Source organism: Trichomycterus rosablanca, chromosome 15 (assembly GCF_030014385.1).
Source record: "Trichomycterus rosablanca isolate fTriRos1 chromosome 15, fTriRos1.hap1, whole genome shotgun sequence".
NCBI classification, from domain to species: Eukaryota; Metazoa; Chordata; class Actinopteri; order Siluriformes; family Trichomycteridae; genus Trichomycterus; species Trichomycterus rosablanca.
This window is the reverse complement of record NC_086002.1, coordinates 24,492,544-24,515,728: the sequence shown is the minus strand read 5'-3', so window position 1 is coordinate 24,515,728 and position 23,185 is coordinate 24,492,544. Positions and strand designations below refer to the sequence as shown.

At 37.4% G+C, this 23,185-nt stretch overlaps 5 protein-coding genes across 5 annotated transcripts; all 5 read right to left on the bottom strand.

The window, feature by feature from the left end:
• Window positions 1-2,280: 2,280 nt before the first annotated feature.
• Window positions 2,281-2,708, bottom strand: LOC134329024 (histone H2B-like). Its single transcript, XM_063010267.1, has one exon. The coding sequence runs from the start codon at window positions 2,706-2,708 to the stop codon at window positions 2,334-2,336; it is 375 nt and encodes a 124-aa protein (XP_062866337.1). The 3' UTR covers window positions 2,281-2,333.
• Window positions 2,709-3,430: 722 nt separating this feature from the next.
• LOC134329070 (histone H4-like) lies at window positions 3,431-6,007 on the bottom strand. Its single transcript, XM_063010316.1, has 2 exons — window positions 5,982-6,007; window positions 3,431-3,728 (listed from the first exon to the last, which is right to left on the bottom strand). Exons 1-2 carry the CDS (start codon window positions 6,005-6,007, stop codon window positions 3,452-3,454), a joined length of 303 nt encoding a protein of 100 aa, XP_062866386.1. The 3' UTR covers window positions 3,431-3,451.
• A 1,440-nt stretch (window positions 6,008-7,447) lies between these two features.
• LOC134328932 (histone H3) lies at window positions 7,448-7,877 on the bottom strand. Its single transcript, XM_063010173.1, has one exon. The coding sequence runs from the start codon at window positions 7,875-7,877 to the stop codon at window positions 7,467-7,469; it is 411 nt and encodes a 136-aa protein (XP_062866243.1). The 3' UTR covers window positions 7,448-7,466.
• Window positions 7,878-8,569: 692 nt separating this feature from the next.
• Window positions 8,570-8,956, bottom strand: LOC134328997 (histone H2A-like). Its single transcript, XM_063010236.1, has one exon. The coding sequence runs from the start codon at window positions 8,954-8,956 to the stop codon at window positions 8,570-8,572; it is 387 nt and encodes a 128-aa protein (XP_062866306.1).
• Window positions 8,957-9,502: 546 nt separating this feature from the next.
• Window positions 9,503-10,148, bottom strand: LOC134328869 (histone H1-like). Its single transcript, XM_063010101.1, has one exon. The coding sequence runs from the start codon at window positions 10,142-10,144 to the stop codon at window positions 9,536-9,538; it is 609 nt and encodes a 202-aa protein (XP_062866171.1). The 5' UTR covers window positions 10,145-10,148; the 3' UTR covers window positions 9,503-9,535.
• Between the last annotated feature and the right edge of the window lie 13,037 nt (window positions 10,149-23,185).

The following is a 23,185-nucleotide window of genomic DNA, read 5'->3' as shown; positions in this document are numbered from 1 at the left end:
ATTTGTGTGAATATAAAAATAATAAGTTATATAAATAAGTTGCTTTCAATTTACAAGCACTTCCAGTCTGCGCGTGTGCATTTTTTTTTTTTTTTTTAAATACACCTTCTAACCCGCAACGGTTGTGAAGAGCCTCCACAACGGAATCCAGATTGCAGTTTGTGAGCAAATTAACTAAGGTAAGTAATTCTGTTCTATTAATCTGTATAGTTACCACAGTTTATTACTGTGAACTTAGAATTAGTGTGTTAGAATGTGTCGGAATGCATGTCGTTATTACACTTACTTTAAATCAACAACATTATATGTGAGAGATGCTGTAATGAGTCTTGTAGTTTGATTTATTGCAACGTCTCACTTTTCTCATTTGAAAATAGGTTGAGCTGTTCTTCAGGCTTGCCATTTTGTTAACTGAGGTAGTTAGGTGGTTCATTTTTCAGCCTTTTTTGTAACTTGGCAAATATCTCTGTTGGCTGAGGTAAGTTAGCTAGCTAATAAAAACGTTTCTCATTTTAATGCATTGAGGAAACAACTTTAACCCAGTGTTGAGAGCAAAGTTAAAACTCGATAACACACAGATGGTTAGATGAATGAAGTTTTATCTGAAGCTGGAAAAAAGTTTTGCATTTATCTGTAAACATGCTAAGCTTGTTAGAGAGAACATAGTTAACTTAATTTAAACCTCATGTCAGGGTAGTTAACTTGGTTAACCACAACATAACGAATCATTTTTTTGCAAACCTCAATTATCTTAATATTCAGTCATTTGTGAGACATATTTTAATTATTCCAATTTGGTGCATTTCATTCTAATATAGATAAAACTATAAAAATGTAATTAAAATGAAACTTGTTAATGTGACAATTAGTCCAAAAATGTAATGTTTATTAACTGCATGTTTTGACAAGACAAATTAAAGTATTAACAAATTACTTTTGACCCTTTTCATACCATAATAATTGATGTTGCAGGAACCTGAAGGTTTAGAAGTGGACCAGCCCTCATTGGTAGTAGTTGTGATGATGAACATGAGAGCTTCTGCAGGTGACACACTAAAGGACATCATGATTATTATTGAGGGAGCGCATGTCATCACAGGACTAAAAGATAATGCTATAGCTTGTGCTGCCTTCCTTGGCTTGACCTATGTGCTAAACCTCAGTTATCCCAGCCGGCAGACATTACAAAGGCATGGCTGTGGAAGAAGAGGGCCAAGTATTGGACTGGCCTACCAGAGAGAACGTGTGGACTATGACAACAACCGTGTACTGTTACACACCTTAAGACAAGTTTTCAGGAACAATGGCACAAAATACACCAGAACACTTCATTGCTAGGTATTCAAGGTGCCAAAACATCTTTGTGTTGAGACGGAATGGCAACATTAGAAAGTGGTAAATGCTTTACCATCCCAGCTTTTCTGGAAGGTGCTGCAGCCCTGAAATGCAAGAATGGATGTTTACTAACACATAAAATAGTTTGATTAAAAATTTATCACGATTAAAAATGTAAGGCCTTAATCGCGTTAATTACCGCGATTAACGACAGCCCTAATAATAATATGAACTAATTCATGAGACACACACTAGAAAAACATCAACTTAACTTTTGCTGTGGTCATTTTGCAGGCTAGCGTGGAGAGCAGAAACGGAATGTAAACATGAAGTGCCGTCAGGGAGCCCAATCCCCCCAATCTCAATCCGCTCCCTACTCACTCCCCCTCTTCACTCCGCCTCCGTTTGCGCGTTCACGTGGAGGGTCCCTCTGTAGTGGATTGTTAGTGAGGAGGGAGCGGATTGGGAAAGACCGCATGAGGTACAGTACGGTGCTCGAGTGGAAAACATCGATTTCATATCAGTTCACAATGCTCATGAATAAAATGATGAACACGAAAACGAAGGCTATTCTTTCTATAATTTTAGTACGTTCTCGTTAGTTTTGTAAACGCCTAATACAGTTAGTTAGTCATCGTTTTTTTTTTTTTTATTTTAACAGCACCGGGTTTGTTTGGCGAGATCAAGGGGTGTAGCAACTCTCTCTCTACGGCTCTGAGTGTATTATAATAACTTTAAGAGTACAGTGATATTTTATTATGTAATCTCCTAAACTCACCACATAGTGACAGTCGTGGACAACTCGTGAAAAACAACAGTGACCAAAAATAGTAATATAATAAATAAAAAAAAATCAAGTATTATAAACATGTGAGGCTATCTAGATCATGTGTATGACATATTCAGATCTAATATTTAAAAAGAGGAAAATTCTCTTAACTTGATAAGATGGGTGGCTCTTAAAAGAACCGTTGGTTTGCCAGAGCGACTAAGGCGCTTTACTTGGAGCTGGTGTACTTGGTGACGGCCTTGGTACCCTCGGACACGGCGTGCTTGGCCAGCTCACCGGGAAGCAGCAGGCGCACGGCGGTCTGGATCTCCCTGGAGGTAATGGTGGAGCGCTTGTTGTAGTGAGCCAGACGAGAGGACTCACCAGCGATACGCTCGAAAATGTCGTTGACGAAGGAGTTCATGATGCCCATAGCCTTGGAGGAGATCCCGGTATCAGGGTGGACCTGTTTCAGGACCTTGTACACGTAGATAGCGTAGCTCTCCTTCCTGGACTTTCTGCGCTTCTTGCCTCCTTTGCCGGCGGTCTTGGTGACGGTTTTCTTGGAGCCCTTCTTGGGCGCGGCCTTCGCTGGTTCGGGCATGATGCTGCTGTTTCCTCTAGAACAAACTGCAAGTGAATGTAGACGCTCTACACGCCCGCTTTATTAACCCTGCATGCTGAGTAAGCCAAGTTGAAACACGTAACTCTGATTGGTCCAAGCTGCTGGGTTTCTATTGGACAGACAACATATCGTTCCACGCCCCCTTCTGCCCCATTCACTAGAACCTGTTCTTTGTTGTCTGTTCCCGCTTAATCTGAGGTCGATACATGTTGTAAAACCGAATATAAAAGAATCAATAGCAATATTTTATTTATCAATATTTTATAGTTAGGATAAATAGATAGATAATTTTTTGTTTGTTTTTTAAGCGAAGCATTCGGGCACAATGTTTTACTGTTTTTTACACAGAGATCGTGTTAATGATTGTAGTGTAATCTACAGTATGGCTGTACATTGGTAGTATGCAAACACGCCGTTTGAAGGCTAAACGAGAGATCTGATAGTAAACGTAATACTAAAACTACTAATGATAACGCCAAGCTTTTAGGGCTACATAAGTGAACTGATAAAAAATGCATCAGTGAATGTGTTATTTTTATTTATAATGATGCTTTCAAGCTATGGGGGCTAAACGAGTGATCTGCAAATCTACAAACGCATCAGTGAACGTGCTATTACTAAACACTAATAATAATAATAATAAACAAGAAGGAATTTCTCTTTTGCAGAAAATATGGGTGGCTCTTAAAAGAGCCGTTGTGTTAGCGTGCAGGTCTGAACGTTTAACCCCCGAATCCGTACAGGGTGCGTCCCTGGCGTTTCAGAGCGTACACCACGTCCATTGCGGTGACGGTCTTTCTCTTGGCGTGCTCGGTGTAGGTGACGGCATCACGGATGACGTTCTCAAGAAAAACCTTGAGCACACCGCGGGTCTCCTCGTAGATCAAGCCGGAAATACGCTTCACACCACCACGGCGAGCCAAACGGCGGATGGCGGGTTTAGTAATACCCTGGATGTTATCACGGAGAACTTTGCGGTGACGCTTAGCGCCGCCTTTTCTTTTTTTTTTTTTAATATTTTATTTAAACTTCATCAGAGTACATGGAAATTACATTACATTATCAAGACAATCATTTACAATTTTAAAATCTTCCACAATTCAGAGTCCTTAAATAAAATATTCATTGTTCGTATTCTTTTCAGTTCAGTTCTTATATTTTTATAAACATTCTCTGCTGAAACAAACTGTTGGTCAATAGTCATTCTGCATCTTGTTTTCCATAATTTAGACTTCACAATACACAGTACTAACCACAAGAAGTCATGTTTATCTTTAGGCATGATTTCATCAAAAATACCGAAACAGACGGACTTCATATGAATTTTAATCTCAACACCTAAATTTTCCATTTTGCTCCATACTTCTTGGGAACGATAACACTCTAGAATAAAATGTTCTAAAGTTTCCTCTGTCTGGCATTTTGGCATAGGGCACATGTTTGTCTTCACAAAACAACTCCACTTCACTACAGATCTCACTGGAAGTCTCCTCACTGCTACCAACCATGTAATATCCCTTAACTTCTCAGATATTTTTTTACATAAAATATTATTTACACATTCTTTCTTTTCTTCCTCTCTAAGGCCTCTAAAATCCACTATATTACAATATTTCAAATCTACTATTAGCTTGTAAATCTTTTTATTAGAATCCTTAATCCAATCTATATTCAAAACATTAAATTTATTTATAAAATCACCATAAATTAATTTATAATAAGGAACTAAAGCTCTAGAGCGGCCTTTTTTCTGTTTCCAATTTGTGATGTTTCCAATCCAATCAGCTTGTCTGTAAATGCCATTTGCAAAAATTTTACATACAAAAATTTTTGTTTTAATGGAAAGATCAATTGCTCCTAGACCACCCATTTTTTTCTGTTTATATAAAAGTTCACGCTTAGTTACTTCACGTGTTGAATTCCAAATAAAATTACAACATAATTTATTCATATTTTTAAGCCATTTATCTGTGGGAGGGAAAATACAGGATAAAAATATTATTTTTGATAAGATAAAGGTCTTAACCATATTTATTCTTGTTTTATAACTTAAATTACAATTTTTCCATTTACTAAATTCTTCTTTAATAATTTGTTCTTTTTCTTTCCAGTTATAATCTACACAGCCATTGTTATCAAAATATATACCTAGGACTTTAAGATGTTCAGTCTCAGGTACATCAATTGGAAATTTTTTATTAATGTCTCCAATCCACACACATTCTGATTTTAAAACATTCAGGGTGGCTCCCGACACTTTCTCATATTGCCGCCTTTTCTTTTTTTTTTTTTTCTAACCTATTCATTATTATTTTGGCGAAAATTTTGTAATCTATGTTCATTAAGGTTAAGTGTCTCCAATTATTAATATCATTTACATCTCCCTTCTTATACAATAAAGATAAAACACCATCATAAAAAGTGTCATGCATATAACCTCTTTTTACACCTAAATTAAACACCCGTGTTAATAAATTTGAAAAAACAAGAATATCAAAGTGATAAAATTCAGATGGCAAACCATCTTTACCAGGAGATTTTTTAAGATTCAGTTGTTTAATAGCAGACACCACTTCACATTCTTTAATACTTTCGCCTAAATAGTCATAGTTTGTATTATGTTTAAAGTCTAAGAAGGATTTTAAAGATTTTTTATCAATTTCAATTTCCTTATACATATCTTCACACAAATCTTTAATAGTATTCATTATGTCTTTAGCATCTGTAACTACTGTACCATTTTTATCTTTGATAGAACTAATGTAAGCCTTTTGTCTTTTTTGGGAATATAAATGAGTCACTTGAGATGAATTTAAAGTTTCATCAGAATTATATCCTATTTGAATTTGCAATTTTGTCAAGGACTCATTATTTAAGGTATCTATTTCTTTTCTTAAATCTGATAATTCATTATCTTCGTAGTCCGTTAAAAAACGTTTTTGTTTTAAATTAATATATTTTTTCATAATATAGTTATACCTTTTATTTTTTTTCTGATTTACCATTTTACTTCCGTGTTTTAAAAAATATTTGATCTGAATCTTTAGAATTTCCCACAATTTACAATCATTTTTTATAAATACATTTAAAGACATGATTCTAAACAACTCTTCTTTTAATCCCATGATTACTTCTGGATGCTTTAAAATATTTATATTTAGTTTCCAATAATTTTTACTAATCTCTTTTTTAAAATCAATCTTGGATATCACTGTCAAATGATCGGATTCAATAATTAATTTTTGTACTTACTTGCCGCCTTTTCCTCTTCCGGACATCTTTACTGCTCTCGTCGAAATGAAGTGAGTCAATGCAGGACGAGCGTTCACAGCAAGCCTGTTATTTCCCTCTACCGGACCTAGTTGAAGACGATGGGGCGGAGTTAAGCAGTGACCGCCCACTGTGACCGCAGCTGCTCGGAGTAGATCTTATAGAACGTGCTAGTGCCTCCACTGTTTTTCACAGTAAATCGGCTCACGATCCATCCAATGTTTTCCACATAACTATTATTGTAACTGATGTACGCTATGCAGTTTTTAGGAATGCTTTGCCAACAGGATAAAAAAGAAACAAACAAAGAAACAAAAGAAAAAAGAAAAAAATTCAACCGGGCTTTTATACAACACTAAAACCTATTATAATGTAGTAGATCCGCAATATTTGTCTGTTTTAATATTGTACAATTAGGTGGGACAAATAGCCATTAGAGACATGACAATGTAGCCAATACAATCTATATCAGGAGATAAGGTTCAGTTTATGATCAAAATGGTAGTTGAAATAAGAAAATTTAGAGTAAAATTTGAGTAAATTAGAGAGAGAGAGAGAGAGAGAGAGAGCGAGAGAGAGAGAGATGTCCGAGTAAAATAAAAAACTGAAAAAAAAACATTAAAAAATGAAAACATTAAACAAAAAAAATAAAAAATGTGTAGTTGTAGAACTTACAGCACAAATGTGTAACACTAAATAAAATGAATGTCTGTGTATTGTAATATGTAAAGATTTTAGTCTATGACAAGTGGACAGTTAATATATATTTATGTATATATATAAATATATATATATATATACACATAAAAATACATATTATACATACAGAGAAGAAAACACATACATACTCATACACACAGATTTAGTTTGTGTTGTCACATTTTAACCACGAGATGGGAGCCACGCTCCACTAATTGATTCTCCATAACATTATAATTACAGCTACTAGTACTATTACTGCCTATAATACTATTATTACAACAATGTATAATAGAAATAATGCATTATTATGAGTAATTATGATTATTTACAGTTAATATTTTACAATATGTTCAAAATTGTAATTGCTGTGTTAATTACCTATAATAGTATTTTATTATTGACATTAATACATTATTCTGAATAATAATTTACTCTACTACTCATAACGACTATATTACTCGTACTAACTTAATGCTTAACAGAACCCCGTAAACATACACACTATAAAAATTATTAATCAGTATGTTATAATACAATATTATAATTATGTGTTATAAGACGCCACCTGACAATCTTTAATCTGCTGTACTTATGTAACCCGTTTTTACTATTTATAACTGATAAACATAATTAATTTATAACTCGGAACCGACACACGCACACAAATAAATAAAAGAAAATGTTATGAAAAGTGCCCATTTCAGTGGAAGCATGTAAGTGGCTCTTAAAAGAGCCTTTGGGGATAACTGGATGGAGTGGGTTTGTTTAAGCACGCTCTCCGCGAATACGGCGGGCCAGCTGGATGTCCTTAGGCATGATGGTCACCCTCTTGGCATGGATGGCGCACAGGTTGGTGTCCTCGAACAGGCCGACCAGGTAAGCCTCACTGGCCTCCTGCAGAGCCATGACGGCAGAACTCTGGAAGCGCAGATCGGTCTTAAAGTCCTGAGCGATCTCTCTAACCAGGCGCTGGAAGGGCAGCTTGCGGATGAGCAGCTCAGTGGACTTCTGATAACGGCGGATTTCACGCAGAGCCACGGTACCTGGCCTGTAACGGTGAGGTTTCTTCACACCGCCAGTAGCCGGGGCGCTCTTGCGGGCAGCCTTAGTGGCGAGCTGCTTCCTCGGCGCCTTACCACCGGTGGATTTACGAGCGGTCTGCTTGGTTCTTGCCATCGCGTCTGGAACTCTGCACTTCACCAACTGTAGGACAGAATATGTTAGCCCGCCCAACACGCTCTTTTTAAGTACCAGAGCCGCTCCGCGCTCATTGGGCGTCTTGATGAAGCTCTTTTTTCATTGGACGATCGTGCTTACGTCAAATGTCACTTACTGGTCGGCGTTCTGCCACTGCCTCTTTTCAGAAACACAGTATTTCCTCCATGCTGTTGGCGGGATTTATAATACTTTCCTTTGTTTCTTTGTGCTTTTAGAACACAGCTTACAATCGCATTTAAAGTATATACCTTTTTAAAAAATATATTGAATATTTCGTTCATTTTGCTTATTATTATTGTTGTTATTATTAGCATTATTAATATTTTTGTTCCATGTGCATTACACAAACACGTTTGTTGCACCACTTTTAATCGTCTATATTGTTGGTTTTGCTACTGCAAGTGATCTATAACTTGGCTAATGTATACATATATAGTGAAATATGTAAAGATAGATAAATGGTGAAAAAATAAGTCGTACATATTGATTTGTTAATTTTACCATGTCATAAATCATGTGGTTTATGCCGTGTGAGTCTATGAAACAATATTACATTTGTGTTATTTACACTTTATCTGGGGAAATTGCACTTTTTCTGTGGAAATGGGTGGCTCTTAAAAGAGCCTTTTGGTTAGAACACGAGAGCGACTTTACTTGGCCTTGGCTGCTTTCTCGGTCTTCTTGGGTAACAGAACAGCCTGGATGTTAGGCAGCACACCGCCCTGAGCGATGGTTACACCTCCAAGCAATCTGTTCAACTCCTCGTCGTTACGCACGGCCAACTGCAGATGACGAGGGATGATACGAGACTTCTTGTTATCTCTGGCGGCGTTACCAGCCAACTCGAGAATCTCAGCGGTCAGATACTCCAGCACGGCAGCCAAGTAAACAGGAGCACCAGCTCCCACACGGTGGGCGTAATTGCCCTTACGTAGCAGTCTGTGAACACGGCCCACGGGGAACTGAAGGCCGGCACGGGATGAACGAGTCTTGGCCTTAGCCCTAGTCTTACCACCGGTCTTCCCTCGGCCACTCATTTTGATGATTAGATGAGTTCGTCGAACAAAACTGAAGTAAGCCGGGAGAGCGCTCGAAACGGTATGATATAGGCAAACTGCCTCTCTCCTATTGGCTTAGAGCGAAGGCAAAGCTGAGCCAATCCTAAACGCGCCGTCATGTCTCAGGGCAACACATACACGCCCCCTCACATATTGCCCCGCCCCTCCCCCCTCTCTTCTCCTCCGTTCTCCTGCCCGTGTAATGTATGATACAGAAAAGCTTCTCTTAAGCATCAATTACATTATATTATGTCACAATAACATTTACACTAACAATTACACTATGTAAGGTGCTCATATACGTAAATTCACATACATATACACATTTATACGGACAGTTTTAAGGGGATGTGTGACAAAATCATTAATACACATAAAACAAGACCAGTCATACTTAGTGTTTTTAACTCCTTGCTTATCACTCTTTCCACAAAATATGTTTGCATGCATGCTTATATGTATTTATGTGTTTAGGAAACGCGACTCTTTATGGGAAGATATAGGTGGCTCTTAAAAGAGCCGTTTTAATAAAACAAAAGTAATAAAACAGGAACATGTTTACTTCTTCTTGGGTGCAGCTTTTTTGGCCTTGGTCGCTTTGGGCTTAGCGGTCTTGGGTTTGGCTGCCTTGGCTTTTTTAGGACTTTTGGCTGCCTTCTTGGGGGTCGCCGGCTTCTTAGGGCTCTTGGTGGCTTTCTTAGCGGCAGCAGCGGGTTTCTTGACCTTCTTGGGGGACTTCTTAGCGGCGGGCTTCTTGGCTGTTACCTTCTTGGGCTTCTTTGCAGCGGCGGGTTTCTTTGCGGCCTTTTTCACTTTAGGAGCGGCGGCTTTTTTGGCCGCGGGCTTCTTCGCCTCGGTCTGCTTCTTGTTGAGCTTGAAAGAGCCTGAGGCGCCGGTGCCCTTGGTCTGCACCAGGATGCCCTTGGTCACCAGGCTTTTGACGGCGAGTTTGACGCGGGAGTTGTTCTTCTCCACGTCGTATCCACCTGCAGACAGAGCTTTCTTCAGGGCGGCCAGGGACACGCCGCTCCTCTCCTTGGAAGCGGAAACAGCTTTGACGATCAGCTCGCCGACGCTGGGACCCGCTTTCTTGGGTTTGGCCGCGGTCTTCTTTTTAGGAGCCTTGGCGGGGGCCGAGCTGGCCGGTGCTGGAGCTTCTTCTACCATCGTTGTTGGAGCTGAAACGGCGCTAAGAAAGAGCGAGTGAAGCGCTGTGCTCTGTTGTACAGAGACTCCTCCCTCTTACGAGAGGGGGCGGGGCTTTATAGCACACATGAGAACTGTGTAGACTCAACTCGACCAGCGCAGCGTCTGTGTGCTTCCGTGACACATGCGCACTTGTGTTTTCTCATGGCAAATAATGATTAAAATACAAGTCCTGATATAAAATACGAGGTAATAAAGTGCACGTCGGCCGAACATAAGTTCTCTCGTTCATGTAAAAGCCCGCAAAGGGAACCTAACGATGCTCTGTTTCCTTGTGTTCTGCTAAAACAGCACACCGCTCCTGATGCGTAAAGCGACGCAGCGCACATTTCACATCTTATTACACGTAAAAATATGCTGAGGAAACCCGATCTTCTTGTAGACACAGGCTGAAAAGTGCAAAAAAAGCCTTGGTGTTTTCCACATGCATTTATAAGCGGATGTGAGCTTCCTTTTCTACTAGAAAAATAGGCTGTTTAGTGTGAAGTAAAACACAGTTACCAAGCAGGACTAGGTCGAGTCCAGGGTGCTTAACTGTCATGTAGCTGAAAGAACAAATGGAAAAAAAAAACTAAAACTAAATAATAAACATAACAATTTAGAATAATAATGATGATAACAAGAAGAAAATGTAATGTTAGTCAGAACAAGTCAAAACAACCGTATTCACAATGATGTCTGTTCTAATTAGGAAATTCATGTGTTTCAGCCACAACGATAGCTAACAAGTGTTAACAAGTGTCATAAGCGAATTAGATAAAAACCATGACTGAAATACATCAGTTTAGGGAATGTCGTGAGTTTCAGCTGTTCATCTTTTACAAAGCGTTTTCCTAGATTAAATGAAAAAAAAAAAAAACATTAACAAGTCAAGTACCTCTACTAATATATATATCATATATTTTATATATTATAAGTTATTGCGTGTTTGTCAATTTAAAAATAAAAAATGGTCTTCAACAAATGATTTGAATGAATACAGAGCATTAACGTCATTGTAACACTTACAGATTGACATAATTTTTAATGCTGCGTTTCAGTGAGCAATGACACAACGACTTTCATATTACATGATGCCCTTAAATGATCATAATTTTTCTTTACTGGAGAATGCGGGCATCGATCCCGCTACCTCTCATATGCTAAGCGAGCGCTCTACCATTTGAGCTAATTCCCTTTAAAAAGAACCCTCTTTTACCCTTTGTAAATTGTAATGTACTAACAGAATTGATGCTGCATTATGTAAGGCCTAAAATAGTGCAGGATATACCAACTGTTTAGTGCAGTGCAATAACAAAGCGGCTCTGTGAAGCAAGAACTGAAATTATGATGCATGTAATTCCTCATAAAATATATGTAGGTATTAATATCTAGAACTCAGTGCATTATTAGGCTACACATAAATGTAGATTTAAACTGTCCTCTATTTACTACAGTGTGTTTGAAACAGCTGGGAGTACAATTATTTCAAGTACAACTAGATCAAGTACATGCAATTTCAATTAGATATATCTCACTAAGTACAAATCTTTTAACTTTCTAAATAAACCACGTTGTACAGGACATTAGTGCTTACTGTAGTAAGGAACAACTCACCTGAACAGGGACTTGAACCCTGGACCCACAGATTAAAAGTCTGATGCTCTACCGACTGAGCTATTCGGGCCCTACATACTGCTTTATTCCTCACAAGGATGTGACATGAATTAAAAAATTTAAAATACGTTGTCCTGTAAAACTGCAATTGATATAAAATGCTTTAATGTTTTTGCAAATATGTGAAATAAACAATTTTTATTTTATATGTTGCTTTTACTTATTAAGCCAAGTTTCATCCTGAAAAAGTACTTTTAACTGTATTTTGTTTTATAGTTTAAAACCTTAAGAAGAGTCAATTTGACCCATAACCTATCAGGAAGGTTAAACCTTTAATCACTTCTCACGTTTGTTTTCGTGACTAAACGTAGTTTGGGAGACCAGAGAGGCTCTCCTGTGATTCCAGTTGGTGATAGATGGTGTAGTGTGTTACCCCCTATCACAGATCAGTCATGTAGTGTGAAAGCCACACCGACTTGAAAGACTCCCGTTTACAAGAGATCCAGTCGTGTAGTGTGAACTGTACAGAGACCTGATGTCTTGAAAAGTCGTGTAGTGTAAATTTGGCATAAGATGAATCCCCACTAGACCGTGGATAGTGACACCAGAGTTCCAGCAGCTTTTATTTAAAACAGACCAGTTTTTTTGACATCTGACAATCCGGACAACTTTTATTTCAACATAAATTAGGAATTCGGGGTTTGTTTGGCAAAAATATCACAGTTTCGTGTTATCTTGTCCTTAAATACCCCTTTATGGGAAAAAAAACCGTAGCACCTGGAGGAAAACCATGCAGACAAAGGGAGAACATGCAAACTCCTCTTGTGGAACTTTTGGAGAATTGTAAAAAAAAAAAAAGTGATATGATATGATAATACGAGATCTTGTGACCATGTTGAAAAAATTGTGATGTTGCCTTCTTGTGGCATTTTTAAAGAACTGTTAAAAATTAGTTATGATATGGCAATATGAGATCTTGTGACCATGGTAAAAAAAAAATTCTTGTGATGTTGCCCTCTTTTGGCATTTTGGAGAATTGTAAAAATGTCATTTTAAATGTTGATACACTATATTGTCAAAAGTATTCACTCACCCATTCAAATAATTGAATTAAGGTGTTCCAATCACTTCCATGGCCACAGGTGTATAAAATCAAGCACCTAGGCATGCAGACTGCTTCTACAAATTTTAGTGAAAGAATGGGTCTCAGGAGCTCAGTGAATTCCAGCATGGTACTGAAATATCGACTGTCAGTGGTATTATAACAAAGTGGAAGCGATTGGGAACAACAGCCATGAAGTGTTAGTGCCATGTAAAATAACAGAGCTGAGGCTCATAGTGCACAGAGGTCGCCAATTTTCTGCAGAGTCAATTGCTACAGACCTCCAAACTTCATGTGGCCTTCAGATTAGCTGAAGAACAGTGTGTAGAGCTTCATGGAATGCAGCCAAGCAGCTGCATCCAAGCCTTACATCACCAAGCATAATGCAATGCGTCGGATGCAGTGGTGTAGAGCACACCACCACTGGACTCTAGAGCAGTGGAGACGTGTTCTCTAGAGTGACGAATCACACTTCTCTGTCTGGCAACCCGATCGACGAGTCTGGGTTTGGCGGTTGCCAGGAGAACGGTACCTGTCTGACTGCATTGTGTCAAGTGTAAAGTGTGGTGGAGGGGGGATTATGGTGTGGGGGTGTTTTTCAGGAGTTGGGCTCGGCCCCTTAGTTCCAGTGAAAAGAACTCTTAATGATTCAGCATACCAAGAGATTGTGGACAATTTCATGCTCCCAACTTTGTGTTCCCAGTTTGGGGATGGTCCCTTCCTGTTCCAACATGACTGTGCACCAGAGATAATGCATAAAGACTTAGACGAGCGAGTTTGGTGTGGAAGAACTCGACTGACCTTCACAGAGTCCTGACCTCAACTTGATAGAACACCTTTGGGATGAATTAGAGCGGAGACTGCAAGCCAGACCTTCTCGTCCAACATCAGTGTCTGACCTCACAAATGCGCTTCTGAAAGAATGGTCAAAATTCCCATAAACACACTCCTAAACCTTGTGGAAAGCCTTCCTAGAAGAGTTGAAGCTGTTATAGCTGCTAAGGGTGGGCCGACATCATATTAAACCCTATGGATTAAGAATGATACGTCACTCCAGTTCATATAGGTGTGAAGGCAGGTGAGTGAATACTTAAGGCAATATATTATATGTCTTGTGACCATAATAGAAAAAAATCTTTGTAATGTCGCCCTCTTAGAACACTTTTGGAGAATTGTAAAAAAAATAACATGAAATGGTAAAATGAAAACATGTGACCATGTTGGTAAAAAATTCTTGTAATGTCGTGTTTGGTTGTTCTCTCTTTCTGTCATTTTGCAGTGCAAGTGGCTGCTGATTGGTTGCAGCCTGTTCTCCACTGCAACCAATGCGAAATATGCCCCCAATCCCAATCCGCTCCCTACTCACTCCGTCTCTCCACTCCGCCTTCGTTTGAGCGTTCACGTGGAGTGCTCGCCACATTAAGGGCTGTTCCAAAGTAATTAGGACGGAGGGGAAGTGAACTGTAAAACCCTTCAACAAGAGCACAATCAACCACCACACTCCACAGAAGTGCAGCTAGGAAAGGTGGATGGAGGAAACATCTTACAAATGTAAAATATTATATTAAATTATCCTCATAAGGTGTTAGGGAAAACTTAGGCACAGTCTTCTTCAGTCTTTTTAAAGAAAGTAATTAAATCTGTGATCGGTGAACTTAAACTTTATAAATGGCAAAATTATTTTACCCCAACAATACTATCACTAACAATATTATCATATTTAACACCATTTTTTGGAGAATTAACACATAACTATACATGTATACTAGTTATAAAGTAGCAGGTGCTTGCGTCTCCTGAGCTCGTATTTCCGCTTGGAGATGCTGAAATGATAACGGAGAGCAAGACATGACAGCAAGGCGAGAAAAGCGTCTATCTGTATTAATTAGAAGCTCCCTTCACAGCACACTGTAATTTTAGCCTTGTGCTTATTTGTGGCCACCAGTTTTCTTGTGAGCATGGTACAAAAAAAATATTTTAATGTCGCCCTCTTGTGGCACTTTTGGAGAACTGTGGATGGATGGATGGATGGATGGATGGATGGATGGATGGATTGATTGATTGATGGATTGATTGATGGATTGATTGATGGATTGATTGATGGATTGATTGATGGATTGATTGATTGATGGATTGATTGATGGATTGATTGATGGATTGATTGATGGATTGATTGATTGATGGATTGATTGATTGATGGATTGATTGATTGATGGATTGATTGATTGATTGATTGATTGATTGATTGATTGATTGATTGATTGATAGATTGATTGATTGATTGATTGATTGATTGATTGATTGATTGATTGATTGATTGATGGATGGATGGATGGATGGATGGATGGATGGATGGATTGATTGATAGATAGATAGATAGATAGATAGATAGATAGATAGATAGATAGATAGATAGATAGATAGATAGATAGATAGATAGATAGATAGATAGATAGATAGATAGATAGATAGATAGATAGATAGATAGATAGATAGATAGATAGATAGATACTTTATTGATTCCGAAGTAAATTAGTACAGTGGCCCAGTACAGAAATTAGTACAGGGTTGTTCACTGTGTTTAAATCAACATAGTTATGTAGTCATATTGTCGCCCTCTTGTGGCACTTTTAGAGAATTGTTTTAAAAACTAACTTGATGTGGTAAAATGAGTTCATGTGACCATGTTGGTAAAAAAAATCCTTGTAATGTTGCCCTCTTGTGGCATTTTTGGAGATTTGCAAAAAAGTGATATGATGTGGTAATGTGAGCACTGATGGTCTGTAACGCGTTACTTAGTAACGCGTTACTCTAATCTGACCACATTTTTCAGTAACGAGTAATCTAATGCGTTACTATTTCCAATCCAGTAATCAGATTAAAGTTACTTATCCAAGTTACTGTGCGTTACTATTTTTGTCATTTTCCTTAGTGAAAATATATTTTTGCTTTCTTCTTGGCAGGGGCGGAGCCAGCGGGTGGCCAGTGGTTGCCATGGCCACCATAAAGTAATCTTCGGCCACCCCTCTGGCCCCCCCACCACCGCTTTGCCGGCAATTTTTTTGCGGAAGCATTTCTGCAGGCAGGAGCAGCGCACCTCAGATGAGTAGTTCTTCACCAAAACAGTGCAGTAATACACTCAACATCAATGTCAACCACCAACACCATTACAGAAGTACAGTAGTACTATTTAGTAGTATTCGTGGCGCGCTACGTGTAAAAGCGCCAGCTTCTCTGCGCATTCCAGTGTTGCCAGATTGGGCGATTATCCGCCAAATTGGGCGGATTTTGTTGGAAAACAATTTAATAGCAGGTAAATAACACTTCTATTTAAAAGAAAATCTTCCGTTTTAAGAAGCTCCAGCATTGTAGAAGGCTATTAAAAGTAAAGTCAATTTTCAATGCTGATTTAGCGTAATAGTGTTGGTCAGTCTGTATCATATTCTTGAAAGAAAATTAAAAAATTTGTTTTCCATGCATTCACACTAGCATGTTCTGGGATTCAATTGAGTCTCATCAGTACACACAAGTTGGCAGCCAAATGATAAAGTATTGCAAAGGAATATCTTTAAAATATTCCGCATTATATAACTAATAAAGTAACTTGTAATCTAACTTAGTCACTTTTCAAATCAAGTAATCCATAAAGTAACTAAGTTACTTTTTAAAGGAGTAATCAGTAATCAGTAATCAGATTAATTTTTCAAGGTAACTATGCCATCACTGAATATGAGATCTTGTGATCATGGTAAAAAAAATCTTTGTAATGTCGCCCTGTTGTGGCACTTTTGGAGAACTGTAAAAAAAAAATAGTGAATTGATATTGTTACGTGCCGGAGGAACATGTGTTTTTTTTCTGTTTTCATGTCTTTGTGTTTGGTTGTTCTCTTTTTCTGTCTATCTGCCCTTTTGCAGTACAAGTGGCTGCTGATTGGTTGCAGCGTTTTCTTTTGTGTCCAGTTTTCTTGTGACCCTAATAAAAAAATAAAACTTTTAATATCGCCCTCTTGTGGCACTTTTAGAGAACTGTTATAAAAACTATTATGATGTGGTAATATGAGGTCTGTTGACCATAATAAACAAAAATCTTTATAATGTCGACTTGTTGTGGATTTTTTAAAGAACTGTAAAAAAAATAGTGATATGATATTGTTACGAGTCTGTTCTCTATTGCAACCAATTAGAGACATGGTGGAGTGACTGGGGGCGGGACTTTCAATAAAAAATAGCAGGCGACCGCCACAAATAAAAAACAAAGAATGTCAAGACAAAGCTAGAGTGTATACTTTGAAAGCTCTGGTTAAGTATATACAGTTACAAGAATATGTTAAACGCACATGCAGGTAGACAGACCACTGTAATTTTGGCCTTGTGTTTATTTGTGGCCACCAGTTTTCCTGTGACAATCGTAAAAAAAAAAAAATGTAATGTCGCCCTCTTGTGGCAATATGATGTGGTATTATGAGGTCTTTTGACCATGGTAAAAAAAAAAATCCTTGTAATGTCACTCTGTTTTGGCACTTTTGGAATACTGTAAAAAAAAATTTACATGATATGGTAAAATGAGTTCATGTGACCACTTTTTTAGAACTGTAAAAAAAAAAATAGTGATTTGATATTGTTACTTGCCTGAGGGACACGTGTTTTTTTCCATGTCTTTGTATTTGAGCATGCATCAACATCGTCTTTGTATTTGGTTGTTCTCTCTTTCTGTCTTTCTGCCCTTTTTAAGTACAACTGGCTGCTGATTGGTTGCAGCCTGTTCTCCAATAAAAACAAAAAAAAGAATGTGAAAACAAAGATAGAGTGTATACTTCTAAAGCAAAAAATTGAGATGTCGCCCTTTTGTGGCACTTTTGGAGAATTGTTATAAAAACTAATATGATATGGTAATATGAGGTTTTGTTAACATGGTAAAAAAAGATCCTTGTACTGTCGCCCTCTTGTGGCAGTTTTGGAAAACTGTAAAAAAAAATTAACATGACATGGTAAAATGAGCTCATGTGACCATGTGACTATGTGGCACTTTTGGAGAATTGCAATGAAGTAATATGTTGTGTTAATATGAGATCTTGTGACCATGGTAAAACAAAAATCTTTGTAATGTCTTCCTGTTGTGGCAAAAAAAAAGAGCCTGTTCTCCACTGCAACCAATTAGAGACATGGTGGAGTTACTGGGGGCGGGACTTTCAATATAAAAGCAGCAGGTGCCCGCCACAAATAAAAAAAATGAAAAGAATGTCAGAATGAAGATAGAGTGTATACTTTGAAAGCTCTGTTTAGATAAATACAGCTACAACATATGTTATGAGCACATGCAAGTAGACAGACCACTGTAATTTTGGCCTTGTGATTATTTGTGGCCACCAGTTTTATTGTGACCGTGGTAAAAAAAAATTGTAATGTCGCCCTCTTGTGGCACTTTTGGAGAATTGTTATAAAAACTAATACGATATGGTAATATGAGGTTTTGTGAACATGGTAAAAAACAGGTCCTTGTACTGTCGCCCTCTTGTGGCACTTTTGGAGATTTGCAAAAAAGTAATATGATGTTGCAATATGAGGTCTTTTGACAATGGTAAAAAAAAAATTTTGTAATGTTGCCTGTTGTGGCACTTTTGGAGATTTGTAAAAAAAAGAAATAGTGATATGTTATTGTTACATGCCTGAGAGACATGTGTTTTTTTTCTGTTTTCATGTATTTGTGTTTGGTTGTTCTCTCTTTCTGTCTTTCTGTATTTTTGCCATACAAGTGGCTGCTGATTGGTTGCAGCGTTTTCTCCACTGCAGCCAATGAGAGATATGATGGAGTGACTGGGGATGAGCAGTACAAGTGGCTGCTGATTGGTTGCAGCCTGTTCTCCTTTGCAATCAATAAAGGATATGGTGGAGTGACTGGGGGCGGGGCTTCCAGTAAAAAAAAAACAGCAAGAGACCGACATGAAAAAATAAAGAAAAGAAAAGAATGTTAAGTGAAAGATAGAGTGTATACTTTTAAAACACTGGTTGAGTAAATACAGTTACAACATATGTTATGAGCACATGCAGAAAGACAGACCAATGTAATTTTAGCCTTGTGATTATTTGTGGCCAGTTTTCTTGTGATCATGGTAAAAAAAGTAAAAAATGTCGCCCTCTTGTGGCACTTTTAGAGAATTGTTATAAAAACTAATATAATATGGTAATATGAGGTCTGTTGATTATAGTAAAAAAAAAAATCATTATAATGTCGCCCTCTTGTGGCTGTTTTTTGAAAATTGTAAAACAAATTAACATGATATGGTAAAATGAGATCATGTAATCATGGTAAAAAAATATATTGTAAAGTCGCACTCTTTTGGCACTTTCGGAAAATTGCAATAAAATAATATGTTGTGTTAATATGCGATCTTGTGACCATAATAAACAAAAATTTTTGTAATGTCGCCCTGTTGTGGCATTTTTGAACAATTGTAAAAAAAAGGTGATATAATATTGTTACGAGTCTGTTCTCCACTGCAACCAATTAGAGACATGGTGGAGTGACTGGGGGCGGGACTTTCAGTATTAAAAGAAAAGAAAAGAATGTCAAGGGCAGTTGTAGCCTAGTGGTTAAGATACTGGACTAGTAAGCAGAAGGTTGCTGTTTCAAACCTCATCACTCCCAGGCTGCCACCGTTGGGCTCTTGAGCAAGGCCCTTAACCCTCAATTGCTTAGACTGCAAAATGAAAGTCGCTTTGGATAAAAGCGTCTGCTAAATGCTGAAAATGAAAATGTAAAGACAAAGCTAGAGTGTTTACTTTTATTATTTGATTAATTGATTATTTGTGGCCAGTTTTCTTGTGACCATAATAAAAAAAAAATTAATGTCGCCCTCTTGTGGCACTTACAAAAAAAGTGATATGATGTGGTAATATGAGGTCTTTTGACCATGGTAAAACAAAAAATCCTTGTAATGTTGCTGTCTTGTGGCAGTTTTGGAAAACTGTAAAAAAAAATTTGACCAAATGGGTAAAAATAAAATCTTTTAAATCTTCTGCCCTCTTGTGGCACTTTTAAAGATTTGCAAAAAAGTAATATAATGTCGTAATATGAGATCTTGTACGGAGCCCCTTAGGGGTCACTAAGGAAAAAAATATATATGAAGAGCGTAATCCGTACCCTCGGTTTAGTAAACCGTACCCTCGGTTTAGTAATCCGTACCCTCGGTTTAGTAAACCGTACGCTCGGTTTAGTAATCCGTACCCTCGGTTTAGTAATCCGTACCCCCGGTTTAGTAAACCGTACCCTCGGTTTAGTAAACCGTACCCTCGGTTTAGTAAACCGTACGCACGGATTGTCTGCGCTACAAGTTTTACTGTGCGCCCACACCCCGTTTTACGGTAATACAGTTGCGAAGCATTGAAGAGAATAAAGCATCTTTTTACAGCTGGGGTGATGGGATAGCAAACTTATTAAAAAGTCAAATCAAAATCTTATCAAATGCCACCCCACAATCATAAATAACACGAGTACTTAGCTTGTGATTTGAGAGTATTTTACCTTAGGAATTTTGAATAATAGGATTGCAAACTAACGTAAAGTGAAATGTACAGTATATATGTGTGTGTGTGTGTGTGTGTGTTATTATATCTAATATATAGTATATTAAGCTGCAAAAATATGCTTTATCCTCTTCAATGCTTCGCAACTATATATATAAATATATATATATATATATATATATATACATACATATATATATATATATATATTTATATATATATATATATATATATATATATATATATATATAGAGAGAGAGAGAGAGAGAGAGAGAGAGAGAGAGAGAGAGAGGCAACAAAAGACATACCATGGTAAAATTATTCAAATGTAAAATTTTAAAATTCCATTAAAACAAGTGGAATTGTTACAGACCAATTTGAAAGGTCTAAAATAAGCAAATCAAATTATTATCAGAGCACTCCACTTTTTTCTTTAAGAGCATTAACTCTTTTATTAATGGAATACATTTCAGACATCTTTACTGTAGTAATCTGGGGTGATGGGATAGCAAGCTTATTAAAAAGTCAAATCAATAACAATAAATAAACAATAAATAAATAAATCAATAAATAACACTAGTACTCATCTTGTGATTTTGAGACTATTTTACCCTAGGAATTTAGAATAATAGGATTGCAAACCAACGTAAAGTAAAATGCAAATCAAATTATTATCAAATCACCCCATCAGACTCTTAAAGAATACTTCTACTTACTGACTTTATGAGTCTCAGACATTTATACTGTACATTTCACTTTACGTTAGTTTGCAATCCTATTATTCAAAATTCCTAAGGTAAAAAACTCTCAAATCACAAGCTAAGTACTCGTGTTATTTATGATTGTGGGGTGGCATTTGATAAGATTTTGATTTGACTTTTTAATAAGTTTGCTATCCCATCACCCCAGCTGTAAAAAGATGCTTTATTCTCTTCAATGCTTCGCAACTGTATTACCGTAAAACGGGGTGTGGGCGCACAGTAAAACTTGTAGCGCAGACAATCCGTGCGTACGGTTTACTAAACCGAGGGTACGGATTACTAAACCGAGGGTACGGTTTACTAAACAGAGCGTACGGTTTACTAAACCGAGGGTACGGATTACGCTCTTCATATATATTTTTTTCCTTAGTGACCCCTAAGGGGCTCCGTAATCTTGTGACCATGGTAAAAAAATCTTTGTAATGTTGCCCTGTTGTGGCAATTTTGGAGAATAAAAAAAAATAGTGATATGATATTGTTACGTGCCTGAGGGACATGTGTTTTTTTCTGTTTTCATGCATTTGTGTTTGGTTGTTCTCTCTTTCTGTCTTTCTGCCTTTTTTCAGTACAATTGGCTGCTGATTGGTTGCAGCAATTTCTACACTGCATCCAAGGAGAGATATGATGGAGTGACTAGAGGCGGGACTTTCAGTACCCATACAGCAGACGACTGCCACAAATAAAAAAAAAGAAAGAAAAGAATGTCAAGACAAAGATAGAGTGAATACTTTTAAAGCACTGGTTGAGTAAATACAGTTACAAGGTTATGTTATGAGCACATGCAGGTAAACAGACCACTGTAATTTTAGCCTTGTGATTATTTGTGGTCAGTCAAAAAAAATTGAGATGTCACCCTCTTGTATCACTTTTGGAGATTTGTTATAAAAACTAATATTATTTATTATTAGATAATATTATGGTAAACTAAGATCATGTGACCATGCTGGTAAAAAAAATCTTGTAATGTCGCCCTCTTGTGGCACTTTTGGAGAATTGTAAAATAAAAAAATACTGATATGATATTGTTACGTGCCTGAGGGACACGTTTTTTTTTTTCTTCTGTTTTTATGTATTTGTGTTTGGTTGTTCGCTCTTTCTGTCTTTTTGCAGTACAAGTGTCTGCTGATTAGTTGCAGCCTGTTCTCCACTGCAACCAATGAGCGATAGGGTGGAGTGACTGAGGGCGGGGCTTCCAGTTAAAGCAGGAGACCGCCAGAAATAAAAAACAAAGAAAAGAATGTCAGGATAAAGATAGAGTGTATACTTATATTGTATATGTAAATTAAAGCTCTGGTTAAGTAAAAACAGCTACACGGCTATGTTATGAGCATATGCAGGTAAACAGAGCACTGTAATTTTGGCTTTGTGTTTATTTGTGGCCTCCAGATTTCTTGTGACCGTGGTAAAACAAAATTGAGATGTCGCCCTCTTGTGGCAGTTTCTGAGAATTGTTGTAAAAACTAATATGATATGGTAATATGAGATCTTGTGACCGTTTTAAAAAAAACTTTGAATGTCGCCCCCTTGTGGCACTTTTGGAGAACTGTAAAAAAATAACATGATATGGTACTCTGGTACTCTGTTAGGAAGTGCAGCTCTGTCTCCACCACTGCCAGCTCACAGTGAGAGCAAAGCCTGGCCTCTCTTTCTTCGCATTCATTTCCTATAGAATTTCATGGGAACCTTTGATTCTTATCAGCTGTGACTGTCAGGAATATATATTTTGTAGACCACACAGACTATATAACAAGTGTCACCCCTTAAGAAGATTATGGAGACACAGCAAGATACATGTAAATATTATCTTCATTTTTTTTTTACCTTAGAAATGTGTGGGTGCGTGTCATACATGACTACTGTGTGAAAGATGATCTGTAATTATCATGTATCAACAAATTAACACTAGCTAGCTAATTAAGCTAGCTAACATTACTGTATGTACTGTGTGTGTGTGCATGTGTGAAGGTGTCATTTATGTATATTGTGTAAAGGAGTATGTGTTTCTTATCATCTATCATC